The sequence below is a fragment of the Prosopis cineraria genome, unplaced genomic scaffold (assembly GCF_029017545.1).
Source record: "Prosopis cineraria cultivar Desert tree isolate PC_DT_omini unplaced genomic scaffold, ASM2901754v1 PC12, whole genome shotgun sequence".
Taxonomy (NCBI): Eukaryota; Viridiplantae; Streptophyta; class Magnoliopsida; order Fabales; family Fabaceae; genus Prosopis; species Prosopis cineraria.
This window is the reverse complement of record NW_026555343.1, coordinates 34,651,235-34,671,560: the sequence shown is the minus strand read 5'-3', so window position 1 is coordinate 34,671,560 and position 20,326 is coordinate 34,651,235. Positions and strand designations below refer to the sequence as shown.

Sequence of the window (20,326 nt, the reverse complement as noted above, 5' to 3'; positions counted from 1 at the left end):
TGAATATAAAGGAGAAACATTAGGGTTCATAATCTTCTCCAGATACAATAATCCCTGTCAAGAAAATATGCTTCAAAGTTAAGCATGATTTTCATAATTCACACCAGTCCCTTAGTTGCAAGAACCAAATGTTTAGCAGATATTTGTTTCAATACGTTGCAAGGTAATGAAAAATATTTTATTTATTGAAGACTATGTTTCATATAAGAATAAATGTAGGGATAAGGAATAAACATATAAAAAAGAAATCATACTTCTATTAGTTCTTTACCGAGCTTCTTGTAGCTCATCATTGCTCTGACGCTCCTTGACAATAAGAGTTTGATTCATGGATTCCACATCATCTAATTCAACTTCTTTTTGTTCCAATTCATAATTCATTCTTTAATCTTCTTCTGGACAGCATCATCATCTCCAAGATGCTTCCACACTTGTAATTTCCCTTTCAGCTCTTCTATTTCCATTTCCAATTTCCTGCTTCGCATCAAGCTGCTTTTCCAACTCAATTATCTTCCTCAATGCCTCCTCTTTCTCTCTCTGAAAACATCAAGATGCATATATGCAGAGGGAGATCATGCGTAAAGAATTGAGCTATAGGCAGAAAATGCTAGATTGCTACAATGTAATTTCACATTCTGGACAATATAAAGTAGGGAAACCTTTTGCTCTTCAATAAGTCTTAAGACATTCCCATCAGCTTTCTTCCGCTCCACAGAAGCCTTATTAAGGGACTCATTCCTTAGATCTTTCTGGAAGGAGAAAGAGATTGTATTAGTATCTCATAGAAGTACATCACAGATGCTAATAGTTTCAGATTAAACACTAACATGTTAGCAACAATTATGGAAATTGACATATTAAACATCTAATATGGGATTGCTTGTGGATTCAAAAAGCAATATCATGGAAAAAATTCCATGGATCATCAGAGTTGAGATGCTTCATATAAAATAAATATTCTAGTTATTTTTCATAACAACTTTGAATGTAAACTGTACTAACTTTTGTGTATCTATATTTTTCCACAGTCGAAAAACTATAGGTCCAGTTCAAAAATGGGGAAAAGCCTCTGATTTGTGGATTGGTTTAGGCAAATAGATTGGAAAAATAAAGGCTTCAGCCCAAAAAAAAAAAGTAACTAATGATCCTGGTAGCAAACCAGGAACCAAAACAGTCATACAAATTTATGTGAGTGGTTATTGATAAGTATGCGAGATCAAGGGTAAAAAACTATGTACAAAACAATATACTGAGACAAAAAATATCATTACCATCCTTTTGTCTTCTTCAAGCTTCTGCCTCTCTTGCTCAGTTACTACCTCTCTTTTGTTTAAGTCTCTGCTCCACAAATCAAGCTTCCGCTTCTTTGTTTCTAATTCACTGTTTAACTTTTCTTGTTCATCCAATATCCTTTGTAACTCCTCCCGTGCCCTCCGCTGCATTTTCCTTGATTCTGACAAAAAATAAATATGCATCAATATCTTGCATGTAACTTTTGACATGAATTTGGTTAACATAAAAACATGAAAATGCTATAAAAATGTATACAGTCAATTGTAACCTTTTATGGCACATACAAGCGCACAAAAAAAATTTACAAACAAAACGCAGACAAACCTTCAAGAAAAGCATGATGTAGCTGGTCTTTCTCTTCAAGCATCCTACTCAATGACATAGTCTTCTCATTGTACTTGTATTGCATTTGGTAAGGTTCTCATTTGTCATATCAATTTCATTTGCTAGGTTGGCCACAACATTATGCTGTTTTTAGATGCTTCATGGACAATATCTGAGACAGTTTTTAAGCTTCCTTTCTTGCGCAGGTATTTCCCTATTGGACCCTCACAATGATAATCATCTTCCCGAGCAATCCATCCATAAATATTTGAATCTGGCTGCATGTTTTTGTAGCTTCCAATCCATTTTACCATGATGTTTTGTTTCAAATGACTTCTCAAAATCTCTAGCATTCAGAAAACCATTCCAATCATCACTAAATTCTACCACAGCTTCAGCAGTTAGGTCATTTTCATTTAATGTACGAACATCCAAGGGCCTGTATTTAGCCAATTCCTTCAGCCAATACTCAGAATGATGCAAACTCTTATCCTGTATGTTAACCATTATTCCAGTCCAGGGCCAGACATAAAGATCATCTTGCTGAGGTTGGCTGACAGGTTTTGGTAAGGGTGGCTTTTGGACTTGCTCTGCTTCACCAGATAAATCAGTCTCCAAATATTTAGCCAGAGCAAGGTGGTTAGCCTTCTGTTTTGCACTTCTATTAGCTGAACCCTTACCCACTCCTGATGCATGTTGCAGCAAGTCTTTGTATTTGTAATCTTGCTTTTTCTTTCCAGCACAGAAAGGGCATCTGAGAGTGCCATTTGGATATTTTACTTTATAGTTCCCAGCCCTTAATTGTTCATACGGTTTCTCCTTGTACTCATCAATCTCAGATTCACTGATATCTGATTCTTCTTCAGAGCTAATGTCCATTAAGGCTCTGCATACAAATGCCAAAATCAGTCCATACTCCAAATCAGGGAAGAAAGGTTGGATACATTTTAATGGGAAGGAAACTATAAAAATAATCAAAGCCAAAATTAAACATAGCTAAAGCTCGTCAACAGTATTGAACCAAGATTCATATCCAAACAAGACTGGATTAAAAAATACCATTGAATGCCAAGAACCCCCTCCCCCCTTTTGAGAATAGCATTGCTTTTACAATTTGAATGATATAAACATTCATATATCCGCCTAATAAAATAACAACCATGAAATGACTTTAAAGCTACAGTATCAATTCTATACGTCTTTACATGCAATTATTGGTTTTGTAGGTGCAGCACTTGCAACGTATATAATGATTTTACAGAATTTACAAAATAAAAATCTCTCGCAGTTTTTCTTTCTTTTTTTCCTGGTTACAGAAAACAAGATTAAATCAGAAAGTGTCAGACTTGTAGCCACCAATTATTGGGATATATTTATTTCTCTGTTAAATGTCCAGTTACAGATTGAGAAAATATCATGATTTTACCACCACTCGATATCCCCAGCCATATGCCAAACATTTATTATTATCAATTTTAAAACTCAGCATATACCACCAGTAGCTTCAATTTTATTTTAAAACAAAATATGCATTATCATGGAGTTAATCCAAGAAATAGCTCATCTGAAATGATGACATATTGCAATATCAAAACCTTAAATTATGACGATTTCTGGCATCCATAAGAAACGGCATGAATAGTAGGGGATTTCAAAATGTACAAGCGAAGATCCAGTTAACATTCATCAATTGGTAACAGCCGTAGGCTCCTTTAGATTCCACCTGGCATCAAATTGTCTTCTTGTTGCACTCCAACAGTTTCCCATAGCATCCTTATTTGAAAGATTAATATCTTTAATTAGAAATTGAATGTCATAATGCTAAGTTATCCCCAATTCGTCCATAGAAATATGCTGTTTTCCTTGTTCAAGGTGCATGTGAGGTAGATATACCCAAACAGTTCAGCCTATCGAATACAACTAAAGATTCCAGTCATGGGCATGCTGAAGCCGAAGATGTCACAGAGAGAAACGCCAGTAATAACGACAACGGTGAATAAGAGGATAGGTCGATATAGAACAACATAATGCACAAAAAATTGAAACTGAAACTCAAGACTACGATAAACTGATAATGCAAAAGTAAGGTTCCGTCGACTTTTTCAGGTAAAATGGAGAAGAAAACACCATACGTTCGACTGTCGCGGATAACGGGAGGTGACCTCTGTCGCCGTCCAAAGCTCCGTCAGCCGCCGTCGACAGAGCACCCCTCGCAAAATGCTTCTTCTCGCAGCACAGTGGCTCGCCTAGGTCGGAAAAAGGAATTTTACTCGAGGCCCTCGCGAGAATTGCGGGCAGGGAGATATTTGCAGAGAAGGACCAAAAGATTCTGATATTTTTCCGCTAGTTCAAGAATCTTAGCACCTGTTTGAAAACTTTTTTTAAGAACAGTTACCTATTCTCTAAAACAAGGGAATAAAAAAATTTATTTAATAAAATATTTTTAAAAAATAAAAAATGAAAATAATTTTTAAGTATTTTGTTATTATTGTTTGGAAGAATAGGGAAGAATAAGAAAAATATCTATTTTTATTTTTATTTTGTTCTCAGAACATGTTTTATAGAACACCAATTCTCAAAACAATAAAATAAAAATAATTTCAAACAATCTCTTATTTACAATTGTATTTCTCACTGGAATGATAAATTTACCCCTAACAAATCAACTATGTTCAACTTTCTTAATAATTGCAAAAGAATTACACTATTTTAGGCCATCCCACTTTGGGACAAAGACTTTTACTAAGAAAAAATGATATTAAGGGCTCTAAAAATAGATTTTATTATAATTTGAGTCTAAACAAATTTGATATTGCTCTATAAGTCTTGAGGCCCTTATTGCAATACTTTTTCACACCAAAAATACATTTCTCCCTTAATGAAAACAAATGGAATTGAACAAAGAAAGAAAATGACAAACACGGGAATGGGTAGTCAACTAGAAGATGTAAAGGTTTCTAAGCTCTGGTAAGGAGTAACTTTTGAGATATGTAGATTTCTAATGATTTCAAGATCTCAACTGAAGGTTTTGAAGGTTTCTCATGTTCTAGCTTACACAAGCTAAATGTTTGTTGATATGAGAGTTTAATTGATGATTTGAAGGTTTATCACATTTTGGCTTGTACAAGTTATTATTATTTGGTCAGCTTAGTTTAGTTATTATTATTATTTGAAAGGTTTCTCACATTCTAGCTTGCACAAGGTTTGTCATTGCTATATGTCAGTTGCTGGTAAAATAACAACAAAGGTGATCTTCACTCATTTAATATGTAGCAGTTTCATTTAATGGGAGCTTTACATGAGATAGTAGGGTGCATATGAGATAGACTTTTTGTTGTACAAACTGCATTGTGATATTGTTGAAATTGAAATTTTATTTGTGATTCTACTGCTTATATGAGCTAAAGATTGTTAAACTATTTGGTCATGAAAGTTTTAAAATGGATTAGTTGTTGTATAATAACGATGGTTGACTTGTTTATATTGGACTTTTACATATGAACTAAATAAAATATGATACAATATGAAGAAAATCTGCTGTCAAAAATATTGGAGTATTTGTTATGCAAAAACGAACTTTGAGTTGTGGTTGTTGAATGTTAAGTTGTATATTTTGTTAAGCCTGGCGTAATAATAAATTAAAATTACATGACTTTTAGGTAAGAATATATGAACCTTGTATCATGCATAGTAGATATTTTGTTATGCACTATTTGCCTAACTTGAGCATTTATTAAGCCTAGTCTAATAATAAGTTGAAATCAGATGAACTTTCAAATCAGAATATATGAACATTGTATTATGTACAATGGATATTGTGTTGTGCATTATTTGCCTAACTTTAGCATTTTGTTAAGCCTAACCTAATGATAAATCAGAATTATATGGACTTTCAAATGAGAATATATAAACCTTGTGTTGTGCATAGTGAATATTGTATTATATATTGTTTACCTACTTGTGCATTTTGTTAAGTCTAACCTATTGATATAAGCTAAAGGTTGTTGAACCATTAAATTGGCTATGAAAGTTTTAGAATGAATTAGTTGTTATACAATAGTGATGGTTGACTAGTTCATATTGGACTTTGACATGTAAATTGAATAAAATATGACTTTCAATGTAAAGAAAATCTGCTGTCAAAGACGTTGGAGTATCTTTTGTGCAAAAATGAATTTTGAGTTGTTTATATTTAACTTTGAGTTGTGTAAAATGAAAGTTGGGCTTCTATATATGAACATTTACTTAGATTAATTTGTTCATTGTAAATTAAAATAAAAAAGAATTTATCATTGTTCAAGATGTAGGGAGGCCGAACACAGTCGCAAAACAAGCAAGAATCCTAACCCAATATGAGAAGTAGTCATATTGTTCCTTTTTTGTGTACATAGACAACTAAAATTATGTATATGAAAGCATTCTCAAGTAATATTTTTTAGGTAATTGAGAATTACATATATGTTTTGGATATAGTAGCTAGCCTTTGTATATATCAGACTTGAAATATCATATCAAATTTTATATGGATACTTGTTTTAGTGCTTAGGCCAATACCAACATGAAATTCTTCATATCTGATGCAATATTGGAAATGTATGGGCTTTCTGTTGAACATGTGTGTACATCATCTTGTGCATAGTGGATATTGTATATGCATGGTCTACCTACCTTGTCATTTCTATTGAGCCTTGGCTTATAAAACACTAAAAATGTATGGACTTTATGTTGAACATGTGTAGACATCATCTTGTGTATAGTGGATATTGTATCGTGCATAGTTTGCCTAACGTCATTTTATTGAGCCTAGGCTAGTGAAATACTCAAAATGTATGGATTATCTATTGAGCATGCGTGGACATCATCTTGTGCACAATGAATGTTGTGTCGTTCATAGTCTACCTAACTTGTCATTTCTGTTAGAGTTTAAGTTAGTGAAATACTCAAAATACATGGACTTTCTGATGAGCATGCGTGAATATCATCTTGTATATAGTGGATGTTATATCGTGCATGGTCTATGCCGTTGCCTTGAGGCTTCGCGCAAGTTTTGAATTCAAATCGAACAAAAAGCAAAATTATATTTTTGATATGAAAAAATATTGCAATAAGGCCTCAAGGCCTGCAAAGAAATATCAAATTTATTTAGGTGTAAATTGTAATAAAGTTTATTTTTAGGGCCCTTAATGTCATTCCCCCTTTTACTAATTAGGAGAAGGACAATTGAAGACTTGTTGAGAACATTAATTACATTTATAGACCTCAAAATTATAAATTACCAAAGAAGGACCTAGGACCTTGACAAGAAAAAGGAGAAAATATTATGAGTGCCATGAATATTTAAAATTTAAAATATTATATAAATATCCATATTTTTCAATTACTCTAATATCTTTTATCTATTTCAATATTTTTTATTTATTATTATTTTATATGTTTTATTTATTCTAGTCAATTATATTTGTGCCTATAAATAAAAGACATCTCAATTGTATTTACCACATTGAAATGAAAATCATCTCTTCTTTCATTCCCTTAATATTATCTCTCTCTAATATTTCTCTTCTCATCTTCTAAATCTTTATTTATTTTAAAATACTTAGAAAATATTCCTAAAAAATACCTTAAAAACCCTTTTTCCTATGTTCCTTGTCTTCTCTTTACCTCCATTCAACTACTTTTTTTCCTCAATCTCTTCCTTTATTTCCTATAAAACTCATGCTAAAAAACAAAGCCAAACTCCTCGTTAATGTGATAAGATTTAAATTGACTCAAAAAGTCATATTAGTTGAACTATTCATCTAATATAAAAGTTATTCCATTTGAATTGTTAACTCATTTTGAGGATTAAGCAGCTTTGGATCATTTTAAATCAAGTGGATTTGTCAGGTCCAGAATCCAAAATGATTGAACCATTTGGAAATGTTATGATTAATTGATTAATTGATTATTATATTATGCTTTGAATGAAGCTTGTAATGTCCCTTGACATTATCCAAACCATAAGACAAACTTAAGAATATAACCACCGCAATTAAAACTCATCTTATTAAAGTAAAGAGGTATTGAAGGGATATAAATCAACCTTGACAATTTAAGACTCCAAAGACTAAGTATAAAAACATTTAAGTAAATAGGATCCCAAAAATAGCTTATGTTTGAAAATATTTAATTAAGGCCCTTGAAATACTTTAAATCAAAGTATAAAATAGTTTAGGAAGCATGTAAAAATAGTTTGAGCATTATCACAATTTAAAATGAGATCTCAAGTGTGCAGTAGTAAGTCTACTAAAAATGAAGCTTTTAATAGGGTGCTTATTCAATTTGATCCTTTACCCTTAAGGGCTGAGGTCGAGGTTGAGGTCGAGGTTGTGGAAGGGGAAGGGGAAGAGATAGGAGTAATAAAAGTACTAGACCTCCCATAAATGTTAATCTTGAGGGTGAATCAAAACGTTTTTAGTCTACTAAAGTTGCTCCATCATTTGTTCCAACTACACACTAAAAAAGGACCTTGAGTATTTATTAAAGAAAGGTTTTAAAGTGAGCTTAATATATTTTATTAAACTAAAACCTCCCACTTTCTCTAGACTGATGTTGAAAAGGATGCAAAATAATTTCTTGATGACATCAAGAAGCTTTGCCAAGCACTTAGTTATTTTGAAGAGTAGTAGATTGAGTTTGCTATATTTCAGTGAAAGAGTATTATTGACATTTGGATTCAATCAACACATCTATGAAGGCAAGTAGGTTTCCTCCGATGACATGGGATGAATTTAGAAAAATTTTCCATGATTGATTTCTTCCACAAAGTGTTTGAGAACAATGAATTGCTATGTTTAAGACATGAGAGTGTAATAATATATATGTCATGCAGTATGAGGTTCTTTATGCAAAGTTCTCATATTATGTGCCTTATTTAGTTCCAATAGAGAAAAGACATATTAAAAGATTTGTGAGGGAGTTACCTATACATATATATTGGCCGATGTTTTCATAGATTGCTTATTTTACATCATATACCGAAATAGTAAGTTGTGTACTAGGGTTAGAGAGAGAGAGAGAGAGAGAGAGAGAGAAAAGAGAAAAAGTTGTGCTGTGAAACATAATGCCATTTGCTATCGCTGATTACCCAAAATGGGAACCCTAAACCCAATAATTTAGGCCCAAGGTGGCCCAAAAATTCCTAAGCCTCATATATAATGCCCCCTTGACATTACTAATTAATTACCACAACAATCATGCATATTAAATTAGGAGTCATTAAACGCCTAAGCTTAACATAAACAAGAAGGGTGAAAATATAGAAAATAAACTTTAAAAACATTTAAGAGCCTAAAAACCCTTCAAAAATGTATTTAAACTCAAAATTAGAAGTATATAAATACAACGAAAGTAAGACAGATCATAAATCATATCATATAATAAAACAGGGGCAAAAATGTTATTTTTGCCTAAAATGGCACCATACTGAGGCTTGAGTGCTATATGTCATGGCATATGGCACAAAGAATTAAGTTCTTGCTCTATATTGCATGCGTTGTGGTACATATGATAGTAAATGATGTCATGATAACTCGTTAGGGACAAACTTCTACCGTGCGTCATTTTCACATATGACGTCCAATATTTAATAATCTAGCTAATGATATGATTTTATTTCAATTTAATATTTCATTTGAAAGTTGGACACCTAGATGCCTAATGGCTACTTAATGCCCTTTTCTCGCATCCAAGTGCCTAAAATCATAACTATATGTTATTAACCACAATGAAGGCATCAAACACATCTAATAGACCATTACACACCTAATGAAATAGTTATATTATCAAACATACATTTCAATTCACATTTAGCCACTCAAATGCCTTGATTTCTTATAAATAGGGCTACACTGTATATTTACACAAAATTATCTTTTGGCCAAATTCCATATACATTATATCAAAACATTCATTCTCACTCACCCTTGTACTAGTATCTCAGCCCTCATTTCACATTTATTACAAACACATATTCTAGGGCTAAGATACACAACACATCATTATACAAGTACAAACAAAATGTATTTATTCCTACTAGATAACTTACAGACACATTTACATATATACAAATTCATTACACAAAACTGGCGACAGGGAGATGTAGTAGTCCTCTTACTATTGGCCCAAGTTTCCCTCTACTCTTGTCAGAGTCTGAACCTATAAAATAATAACCACAGGATAAGAAAGATCCTAGTAACTAAAACAATTCACAACGACTTATTAAAAGTAAAATCACAAACAAGTATATTGAAAAAGAATATAAATCACATACATGATCATACTATCCATCTAAACTCTTACATCTACTTCCAACTAAATTTGTAGGCTATACTGGACCAACCTTAAATAAGTTTATTTGAACTCACATTCCATGGGAGAACTATATGTCTAAAGGTGTTCTAACCCATTTTTGGACTATAGACTCCCCTTCTTATACATATAATTGGGATGTTGTATACTCCAATGTGCACCCTTTCAGGTACTCAGGAGCTCATAATTATGTCATGACTATTCAGATGTCTCATGGTAACAATCTATCACATATTGCTACACTGGATGTCCCATGATGCCAGCCCAATCATATGGATTTTCATTGCTTCAACTAGGGTGAACTCCTACCCTCACTATCATAATCATAATTTTCATACATATAATGAAATTATTATACTTTACCATAATCATATCTCTTTAGCATATAACCTTTAGTATGATCATAAAAAGTAAATACAGGCCATTTTCTCAAAAATCATTACTTTTTCCCACTTAACAAAAGCCATACCCATATAATATATACATATTTAAGTTTAAAACCTTTTTACTTTTTTCCATTCTATCAATTCCAAATCACACAAATGTAAAAATATAATCAAGTTCACAAACAACTTGTAAATAGTTAAACAAGTCAATGAATAAAATGAATTATTCAATTACCTTAACCTTTTCATTATTAAAAAGGTTTCCCATGGTCACTTCTAAAGGTTCAATTTCTCTTCACCTCAGAGAAGTTCCAAATTATTGAAATCTACAACATCAAACACTTTATGTTAATTCCTAACTCAACACAAAACTTATTAGCACAACAAAATTCACTTAAACTTCTAACTTCTATCATAGGACAACTGTATGTCCAAACCACCTTACATCACTTTTCACAAACGTCTCTTAATCCCATTAACATCAGTAGAAAGCTTTTGCAACCTTAAACCTTTCAATTGAGGCTAAAACGAAGCCAAAGCCCCAAAACATAATTAACAACTACCAAACTGGTTGTAAATCTTAATTTAGCTTTGAACAACCATGTTATAGTTATTGGGCCAAAAAATAACCCTTCATAACATCACAATTCAATTTCCCCATATCTCAAATCAAGAGACAACGAACTAAATAGGGATAGTGAAGAGGTATAAGGCTTACCAGAAAGATGATAGGTCAGAAACAACTTCCAAGTGCCTGTAAATCCTTTCCCTAGCAAAGCCGCTCTTCCTCACCCTTGTTTTGTCATTCTTCCCCTTTCACCACTAAAAAATCATGAGCTAGCCTTTATCTTTAAAGCTAAAATTTGGTACCATAAGCCACAGTGCACTGTGCCATGCTGCGACATGACGCATGCCATAGTGAGCAAAATCTCACTTTAGTTCTTCCACTTAACCCTAAATACCTCTATTTCCATCCAATCGTGCTTATACCATTGTTTAATGGCCCAAAATGTCAATTTACAGCTCAAAAATATGATTAATTTAATTAATTCATTAGTTTATCCTTAAATTAGTAATTACCTTTAGGATTAAAACTTGAAATGTTACATCATATATGGTCGAATGCACCCAAATGACCATCCAAACTCTAATTAATTCTCAATTACATTAATTAATTAATTAACTAAACCTTTCAATTAATTTAATTAATTCTTAAGTTAAATTTTGGGATTGTACAAAGCCATTTTTTAAGCAATAAAATTTTTTATTCAATTTAAAAAAATTAATGTCAACTTCCTTCTTGGTTATTATAATAAAATTTTAAGTACATGATTTGATCTTCAATTATTCTTACATTCTTCTATTTAAAATAATCTTCATCAATATCTTCTAAATTGAATTTAGAAAATCCGCACAAATAAAATAAAATAAAATAGCAATTGTATAAAAATATCAAAGATATTATGTATAGTTTAAAATTAAAGATTTAGATAGTTAAAATTTAAAAATTAAAGATTGACTAATAAAATTAAATAATATCCAATTACACTCAATTAAGCCCAAATAAATATTTAAAAATCTAAAGTGAAAAAATAAAAATATATAAAAATTTTATTTATCATTATATTTTTGTCGTGTTAAATTAATAAAAGCCAGATAGAAACTTATGTACGTTTCGCTTAAGCAAATAATAAATATATAAAAATTATATTATATTTTATAAGGGTTAAAATGTTATTTAATTGTTTTTAAAAAAATCTTCGCTACGCTTCCCTCTTGATGTGGTATATTCATTCTTGTTGCAAAACATTTTCCTTCAGCGCAACATGTACGGGATCGATTCAATTCAAGAAACAAAGGCATACCGGAAGACATTTGCAGAAAAGGCAAAGGTATATGGTTAAAGTGTATACAAAATCTTTTAATTTTATATAAAATTTTATTTTAATCTCTTAATTTTTTACAGTATTTTTTTAATCTTTTAACCCTAATACTATTACTTTCATTCAAACAAAGTATGACCTTTTAAATATTGACAAAACATTTTCAAATATTAACATATTAAGTTTAATTTTTTTAAAAAATAATAATTGATATAAAAAAATAATCATTTAAAACTACCAATGTTATGTTAAAGGACTAAAAAGATACTTTATGAAATTAAAAGATCAAATTGAATCTTTATATAAAGGTAAAAAATTAAAAATATACTTTAGTCAAGATATATTGATTTATGCTTTTATCCTTTTTCCACTCTAGTATTTGGTCCATCTGTTGACAACTTTTTATAGCTTAATTTTCTTTTTTTTCTTTTATCAATAAACTACAGAAACAAAAGGTAATTGGATAGTTGAGACATTGATAGCAAAAAAAAAAATGCTATTATCATTGTAAAATTTTAAATATTTATTTTTGCATTATTTTTATCTTTTTTTTTTGTTATCAATGGTCCATATTTTTCTTGTATTAAAGGATAAAATTTTATTTACATGATTCTTATCAATGATAATTTTTATATATTTTTCTTTTCATTTGTTTAATATTTAAATGTTGTTTTAATTGATAAAGAATAATAAAATTATAATTTTTTCCTTAAATTATCACAAGAGTGAACAATGTCACTCAACTAAAAAAATTTTAACTTTTACATTTATTTTTCATCTGAATTTCCTTTATTCCAAACTTATATTTGATATTTTCAATAGTCATTTCGTCATTTTATACCAAACATTTAATCTCAATTTAAAACTTGAAATTTTTCAAATGAGTTGTCTTCATTTTATAACTGATTATCTATATATTCACAGCTCCTTTTTGTATTTTCTACAATTCAGGTCTGAAACCTAAGATTTTTCAAGTGGGTTATTTTCATTTTTCTAATTGTATCTCCATGTATTCCCAGCTCACCTCTGATATTTTCAATTGTCCAAGTTTAAAATTCCAACAAAATTGCTTTTACTTTCCATTGGAATCTCTGTCTTTCCAACCCTTCAAAATCGTTTTATTTGGCTGCACAATTTTAGATCTATCTACTTATTCAATAATTAGGCCCCTTTTACTTTCGGGAATTTTTTTGGGAAGATTATGTTTAGAGTGACCGATTTACAATTACTTAAAATTATAATGCCAGACATCTAATGCATCCCCAAAAAAGAGGAGAATTTCATCTATCGACTACCATAGCTATTTATTTACAAATCAGGCCAAAAAATTTCTAAAATTAAATTGCAGGATTTTAGGACTAAGATGAAATAAAATGATGAAACAAAATGAACAAAATATCCTTCTTGAATGATTTAGAGGAATTATTAACTTTACCCATAAAATCTCTAATATTTCATGTTAATTCCTTTGTGTTACTTGTTAAATTTATAATATTACTTGTATATTATCTAATGTATATCAAATCCATCCATCATGACTAAATAAATAATCAATTTTACTTACAAATAAAAAGCTACTACGATCCTTAAATGAAATTCATCAAAAAAAAAAAATTGTGATTTTATTTGATCTACTACATTTTTAGTTTGGAAGTCATGCTTTGATAAAACTTCTCTTCTTTTTTGAACTTCCATTTTCCTCAAAAATAGTTCAATCCTACCAAACAAGGTTAAGATTACCACTAGGTTACTAAATCTGATCAGAAACTGGATTCCTCTATGAAACAAAACCAAGCCATAGTTAACATTCAAATTCTAGATTAGACTAATACAAATTCCATAATAGATTAATGCTTTTTTTTTTTTTTAATTTGCATACTCCATTAGGATCTAGAATAATTAAGAAAAGCTCATGGAATGATTATTTAAAATGCTCAATAAAAACAAACATCATTCATCCATAAGAAATCTAGATAATCACATTTATACATTATGAACATTTATCCACGGTAAATGCACACCACAGAGCAAGCTTCGTTCTATCTAAACAAGAACTGAACTGAAACATAACCTTGGAGCAAAAACCACATGGATGATCTGTCCCACAATGTACCTATTTTCTAGGGGCTGTTAAAAACAGTACACCTATTTTCTAGAGGCTGTCCTATTTTTCTTAAATGGCTTGATCTGTCCCACAATGTAACTGATGACCTCTTTCAATGTAGCCTTCCTATTTTCCTTGAAGTTCCATAGTTCAGGAACAACATACCTACCACTTGGATTGTATTCATTTAATTCTTTCAAGGCTCTGACAACCTCCATATATATACCATCATCATCTCCCCATTGCTCCTTGAGACTTTGCAACTTTTCATCATCTTCATTAAGTCTTAGCTGCATCAATGCAAGGATCCCAGATGAAACACATAGACACACACTGATCCAAATTTCTAAAATAGATTGGAAAGTTAATCTAAATTTTGACCACAGGATTGTAAGACCCACTTAGACACACAGACACATTAACATCTCAACAATGTAATTTTGAAAGCAATAGATCAGTCATCAGTGTTATTGGCAAAACGCTGAACCACACTTTTTATTCATCCAGGACTAAGAAGATGTTTGGAGGCAGGGATGGATCCAGAGATTAACACATGGGGAGCCAAAAATGAAAATCTGCATAAACTTTTGGGGAACTTTTTTTGTTTTCTTTTTTTTTTTTTTGTGGGGCTGCAATTAATTTTAAGATTTTTTATAATAAAAAATAAACCATGTTCCAGAGAAAATTTGGAGCTTTCGGGGAGGGAAGCAATCTATCCAGTGATTTCACGTTAGAAACCACAAAAATCATGGTTTTGGTGATTTTCAACATGAAATCAGACATGCACTAAATAGATGCAAAACAATTTAGGGTGAAGCATGATTGAAGTACACGCAAATGGCAAGCAAGTATTATGTTTTTGTTAAGCATACCTCAGCTTCATCATTATCTGTAGGGATCACCTTAAAAGGATACCATTTTGAATCCTTCAGGTTGTTGTCTTGCCACAGGGAGCATAGCGTAACACCATTTATCTGAGCATCTTCATGAGAGAACTTTTTCAAGCAAGCATTCACAAAAACCTTCACATCAAGCTCTCCCATTCTTTTAATCCCAATATTAGTTCGGGCATTAGTAAGCATTGTTTGTAACCCCTGAAACATAATTGTAAAAGAAAAACATTAAGGTTCAAAATCTTCTCCTGACACGACACTCCTTTTACACACACACACACACACACACACACACACGCATCCGCCCTTCACTCCCCCCCCCCCAAATGCACACAAGTGCCACGAGTAGCATGAATCCAAATGTTTAGCAGGCATTTCTTTCAATTTATTGCAAGGTAATAAAAAGTCCTATATTTATTGTCAAGTTTGATTTTTATGTAAACAAATTTAGGGATCAAGAATAAACATGTAATAAAAGAAATCATACTTCTATTAGTTCTTTACGAACTTCTTGAAGCTCATCATTGCTTTGACGCTCCTTGACAACAAGAGTTTGATTCAGTGCTTCCATATCAACCAATTTAGCTTTCTTTTGATTCAATTTATCATTCAGTACTTTAATCTCCGTCTGGACAGCATCATCATCTCCAAGATGCTCCCTCACTTTTAATTTCCCTTCCAACTCTTCTATTTCCATTTCCAGCAGATGCTTCTTATCAAGCTGCTTTTCCAACTCAATTATCTGCCTCAATGCCTCCTCTTTCTCTCTCTGAAAATGTTAAGATTGATATTAGCAGAAGACTATCATTGTGTATAGGAACAGAGTTATAAGCTCCAAATTGCAGACTACTACAATGTAATTTCACATTCTAGACAACATAAATATAAATTAGGGAAACCTTGTGCTCTTCAGCAAGCATTAAGACATTCCCATTAGCTTTCTTCTTCTCCATAAAAGCCTTTCTGAAGGGATTCAATCCCCAGATTTTTCTGGAAGGAGAAAGAGATTCTATTAGTATCTAATACAAATACATCACAAATTCTAGCAATTTCAGATTAAATAGCACCACAGTTGCAACAACGGCAGAGATTGAGATATTAAACATCTAACATGGAGAAAGATTGTCATCAGATCTTCAGAGCTAAGATGCTTCATATAAAATGAATATGCAAGTTATTTTTCATTACCACTTCGTATGTAAAGCTAATTTTCTCACAGTGAACAAACTATAGGTCCAGTTCACAAATGGAGATAAACCTCTGCTTCGGGGAATGGTTTATGGGAAAAAATAGTAACAGATGATTCCAGTAACAGACCAAGAACAAAAAGAGCCATACAAGTTTATTTCGATGGTTATTGATAAGCATGTAAGATCAAGGGTAAAATACATTAGGTTCAAAACATAATACTGAGACAACGTGGTATATCATTACCATCCTTTTGTCTTCTTCAAGCTTCTGCTTCTCTTTCTCAGTTAATGCCTTTTTTTTGTTTAAATCTCTGCTCCACAAATCAAGCTTCCGCTTTCTTGCCTCTAATTCTCTGTTCAAGTGTTTTTTTTCATCAGATATCCTCCGAGACTCCTTTGCTACCCTCTGCTCCATGTGTTTTATTTCTGGAAAAAAAAAATGAAGCATTACGCATCAATATCTTGCAACATTAATTTGATTCACATGCAAGAACATAAAAATGCATACCAAAATAGTCAATCGGAACCATTTATAGTACATAAATGAAGGTAAAATCTTTTGCAAACAGAAGGTAAACAAACCTTCAAGAAAAGCATGATGTAGCTGGTCTTTTTCCTCAAGCATCCTACTTAGTGACATAGTCTTCTCATTGAACCTGTATTGCATTTTAGCGAGGTTCTCATTTGTCACATCAATTTCATTAGCAAGTTTTGCCACATCACTACGTCTGCTTTTAGATGCTTCATGGACAATGTCTGAGACCCTTTTTAAGCTTCCTTTCTTGCGCAGGTATTTCCCTATTGGCCCCTCACAATGATAATCATCTTCCCGAGCAATCCATCCATGAATTCTTGAGTCTGGCTTCATGTTTTGCAGCTCCCAATCTGTTTTACCACAATGTTTAGTTCCAAACGATTTGTCAAAATCTCTAGTATTCAAAAAGCCACTCCAATCATCACTAAATTTTACCACAGCCTGAGCAGTTACATCATTTTCCTTAAAGATATGAACATCTAAGGGCCAGTATTTAGCCAATTTCTTCAGCCAATACCGAGAATGATGTAAACTCTTGTCCTGTATGTCGACCACTATTCCAGTCCACGGCCAGACATAAAGGTCATCTTGCTGATGCTGGAAAAAAGGTTGTGGTAAGGATGGCCCTTGGACTTGATCTGCTTCACCAGATAAATCAGTCTCCAAATATTTGGCCAGAGCAAGGTGGTTAGCCTTCTGTTTAGCAGTTCTATTAGCAGAACCCTTACCCACCCCAGAGGCATGTTGCAGTAACTCTGTGTATTTGTAATCTTGCTTTTTCTTTCCAGCACAGAAAGGACATCTGAGAGTGCCATTTAAATTTTTAACTTTATAGTTCCCAGCCCTTAGCTGCTCAAATGGTTTCTTCTTGTAGTCATCAATATCAGATTCACTGATATCTGATGACTCTTCTTTGGAGTTAATGTCCATCAATGCTCTGCATACAATACTAAAATCAGTCCAAACCAAGGTAGAAAGGTTGCGTAGCATTTGCTGGGTGGTAAACTTCAAAAATTATCAAGGCTAAAATTAGCATAATGTAACTTAGCAAAAGCTAATCAGTAATATCCCAGAAGCATATCCAAACAAGACTGAAAAAATATTAGTGGATGCCAACAACTTCTTTTCAGAAGTCTACAGGTTTGCCACTACTCAATATCCCTAGACATATGCCAAATGTTTATGCATTATCAATTTCACAATTCAGCTAATGTAAACACCATTTTTTTTTATTTTTCATAAAAGAATTTTGCATCATGAAGCTAAATCCAAGAAATAGCTCATCTAAGAAATGAAATTGGTATATTACAATACCAAAAACCTTAAATTATGATGAAATCTTGCATCCATACGACAAATAGCATAAGGAATACAGGATTTTTCAACAGGATCCCACAAGCCACAGCATCCTCATGTGTAAGTTCAATAATATATATATATATATATCAGTTATAAGATTTATTTATATATTATATTTCATATATTCAAATTATCTTAATATAATTAATATTGTTATATAATATAACATTTTATATTCTATTCACATTCATAAATACATTATATTATTATATAATGTTATTATATATTTTATATTATGCATAGATATTTTTTTATAATATATATTTATCAGATCAAAGGTTCATGAATAAATGAAGGGTTTATACAAACCTTTAATATTATATATATAATTATATCCATATAACATCATGATATGTATAAGAAAAAAATAATATATAGTTTCCATAAACAAATGAAATGTCTTAGAAAAATATATAAAATATGACAAATCAATCAAATGATTATTTTTTCTTTTTTGAAAGTAGTCAAATGATTATTTAATAGTGATGACATCACGATATTTTATTTTTTATAGTATAAACAGAACGTTTTTTTTTATTTATTTATAGGATTAAGAATTTATAGTTTACCATTTTTTTTTATTTTGTTTGTTATAGGCATAAATGAGGCTCGTTATTGTTGTTGTTTTAAGTATAACAAAGAGCCGAACATGGGAAAAAGAAAAAGAATTTGTGATTGTTAAGAAATGAAGGAGGAAGCTGAGTGGGGATCCAATTCACGTAAATTTTTATTCCTACAAAAAAAAAATTCAACCTTTTCAAATGTAAATAATGGAGTCGATCCTTAGGCCATGACTTCTTTTATGTAAATTCAAAAATTAAAGTCAATTTAGTGGGAAATGATTAGTTCCTATCCAGTGAGTACCAGTTAGCAGGCTCAAGCTTCAAACCCATTTTGATATATGCTTGTTTAGATAACTTAAAACTGACTTTTACAGAATAGAATACTAATTAAAAACTGGGTTTTGCAAGTGGAAAGTTTCACTTGTGTCTGGGTAAATTTTGCTCCAGTATAATAAGGGTAAATTTTTTTTTTATAGTATATTTCCTAAGAAAACAGCTATTTTTCCTTGATCAAGATGATATATTCAAACGGTTTAGCCTGTATTTTGTCCCAAAAAAAAAATAAAAAACGGTTCAGTCCGTGGAACGCAAACAGAGATTTCAGCCATGATGCCCATGGGCATGCTGAAGTCGAAGATATAACAGAGAGACGCCGGTAATAACGATGAACAAGAGGAGACGTCAAACATGAACAATATATATAATAAGGAGAAGTTGAAACTGAAGCTCAATACTTGTATTAAACGAAAACAGATTCCGTCGACATTTTCAAGGAAAATGGGGAAGGAAACACGGTACCTTCGAACGTCGGAATCTTCATCTGCCACTGTCGACACAGTGCTGTTCATGCGATGCTTGTTCTCGCAGCACAATTGCTGGCTTTGCCTAGTATTTGTCGGGCCGTCTGATAAGCTGAACGGACGTTTACATTAAACAGGCAAATAGGAATTGGAATCCGGAACGGCTCAAATAGTAATAACAACGACGACAATAATAATAATAATAATAATAATAATAATAAGAGCAAAATATCATAACATTCCTACTATTTTACTAAAATTTTTTGGGGATCTCCTTCATATTTTAAAAATTATATTACACTTAAGTCCAAATTTTTAATATCATTAAAATATTCTGTTAAGTGTTTTAAAATATTTATTTTAAAATTTTTAATTATGTTGAAAAATTTTCAATTACTAATTTCCCGTTACAAGCGGATTGCACTTTCTCTATCCAAATTTAATGAACTATACTGGTCAAAAAAAAATTAATGAACTATAATAATTAATAACAATATTTTTTTTGGTGAAAAATGGGCAAAAGCCCTGTATTATTCAATCAGCCAACTTTCCTTGGATACATAGTACCCAATTTGTCTCTATACAGTAAATTTGTCAAATCATGAGGAGGCTCAACAAAATAAACAGTCTCAAAATCAAAAGAAAAA

At 31.5% G+C, this 20,326-nt stretch overlaps 1 protein-coding gene and 1 pseudogene across 2 annotated transcripts; both read right to left on the bottom strand.

Moving 5' to 3' along the window:
- Window positions 1-267: 267 nt before the first annotated feature.
- Window positions 268-3,918, bottom strand: LOC129289006 (factor of DNA methylation 1-like; annotated as a pseudogene).
- Window positions 3,919-14,295: 10,377 nt separating this feature from the next.
- LOC129289007 (factor of DNA methylation 1-like) lies at window positions 14,296-19,770 on the bottom strand. 2 transcript variants are annotated; one of them, XM_054925843.1, is made up of 5 exons: window positions 16,667-16,799; window positions 16,132-16,222; window positions 15,720-16,001; window positions 15,212-15,433; window positions 14,296-14,629 (listed from the first exon to the last, which is right to left on the bottom strand). In XM_054925843.1, the coding sequence occupies exons 2-5, from the start codon at window positions 16,183-16,185 to the stop codon at window positions 14,381-14,383; spliced, it is 807 nt and encodes a 268-aa protein (XP_054781818.1). In that variant the 5' UTR covers window positions 16,186-16,222; window positions 16,667-16,799; the 3' UTR covers window positions 14,296-14,380. The 2 variants fall into 2 exon arrangements, with proteins under 2 accessions (XP_054781818.1, XP_054781817.1); XM_054925842.1 differs by lacking the exons at window positions 14,296-14,629; window positions 15,212-15,433 and adding exons at window positions 17,005-17,894; window positions 19,678-19,770 and having other exon boundaries at window positions 15,866-16,001; window positions 16,667-16,848.
- Between the last annotated feature and the right edge of the window lie 556 nt (window positions 19,771-20,326).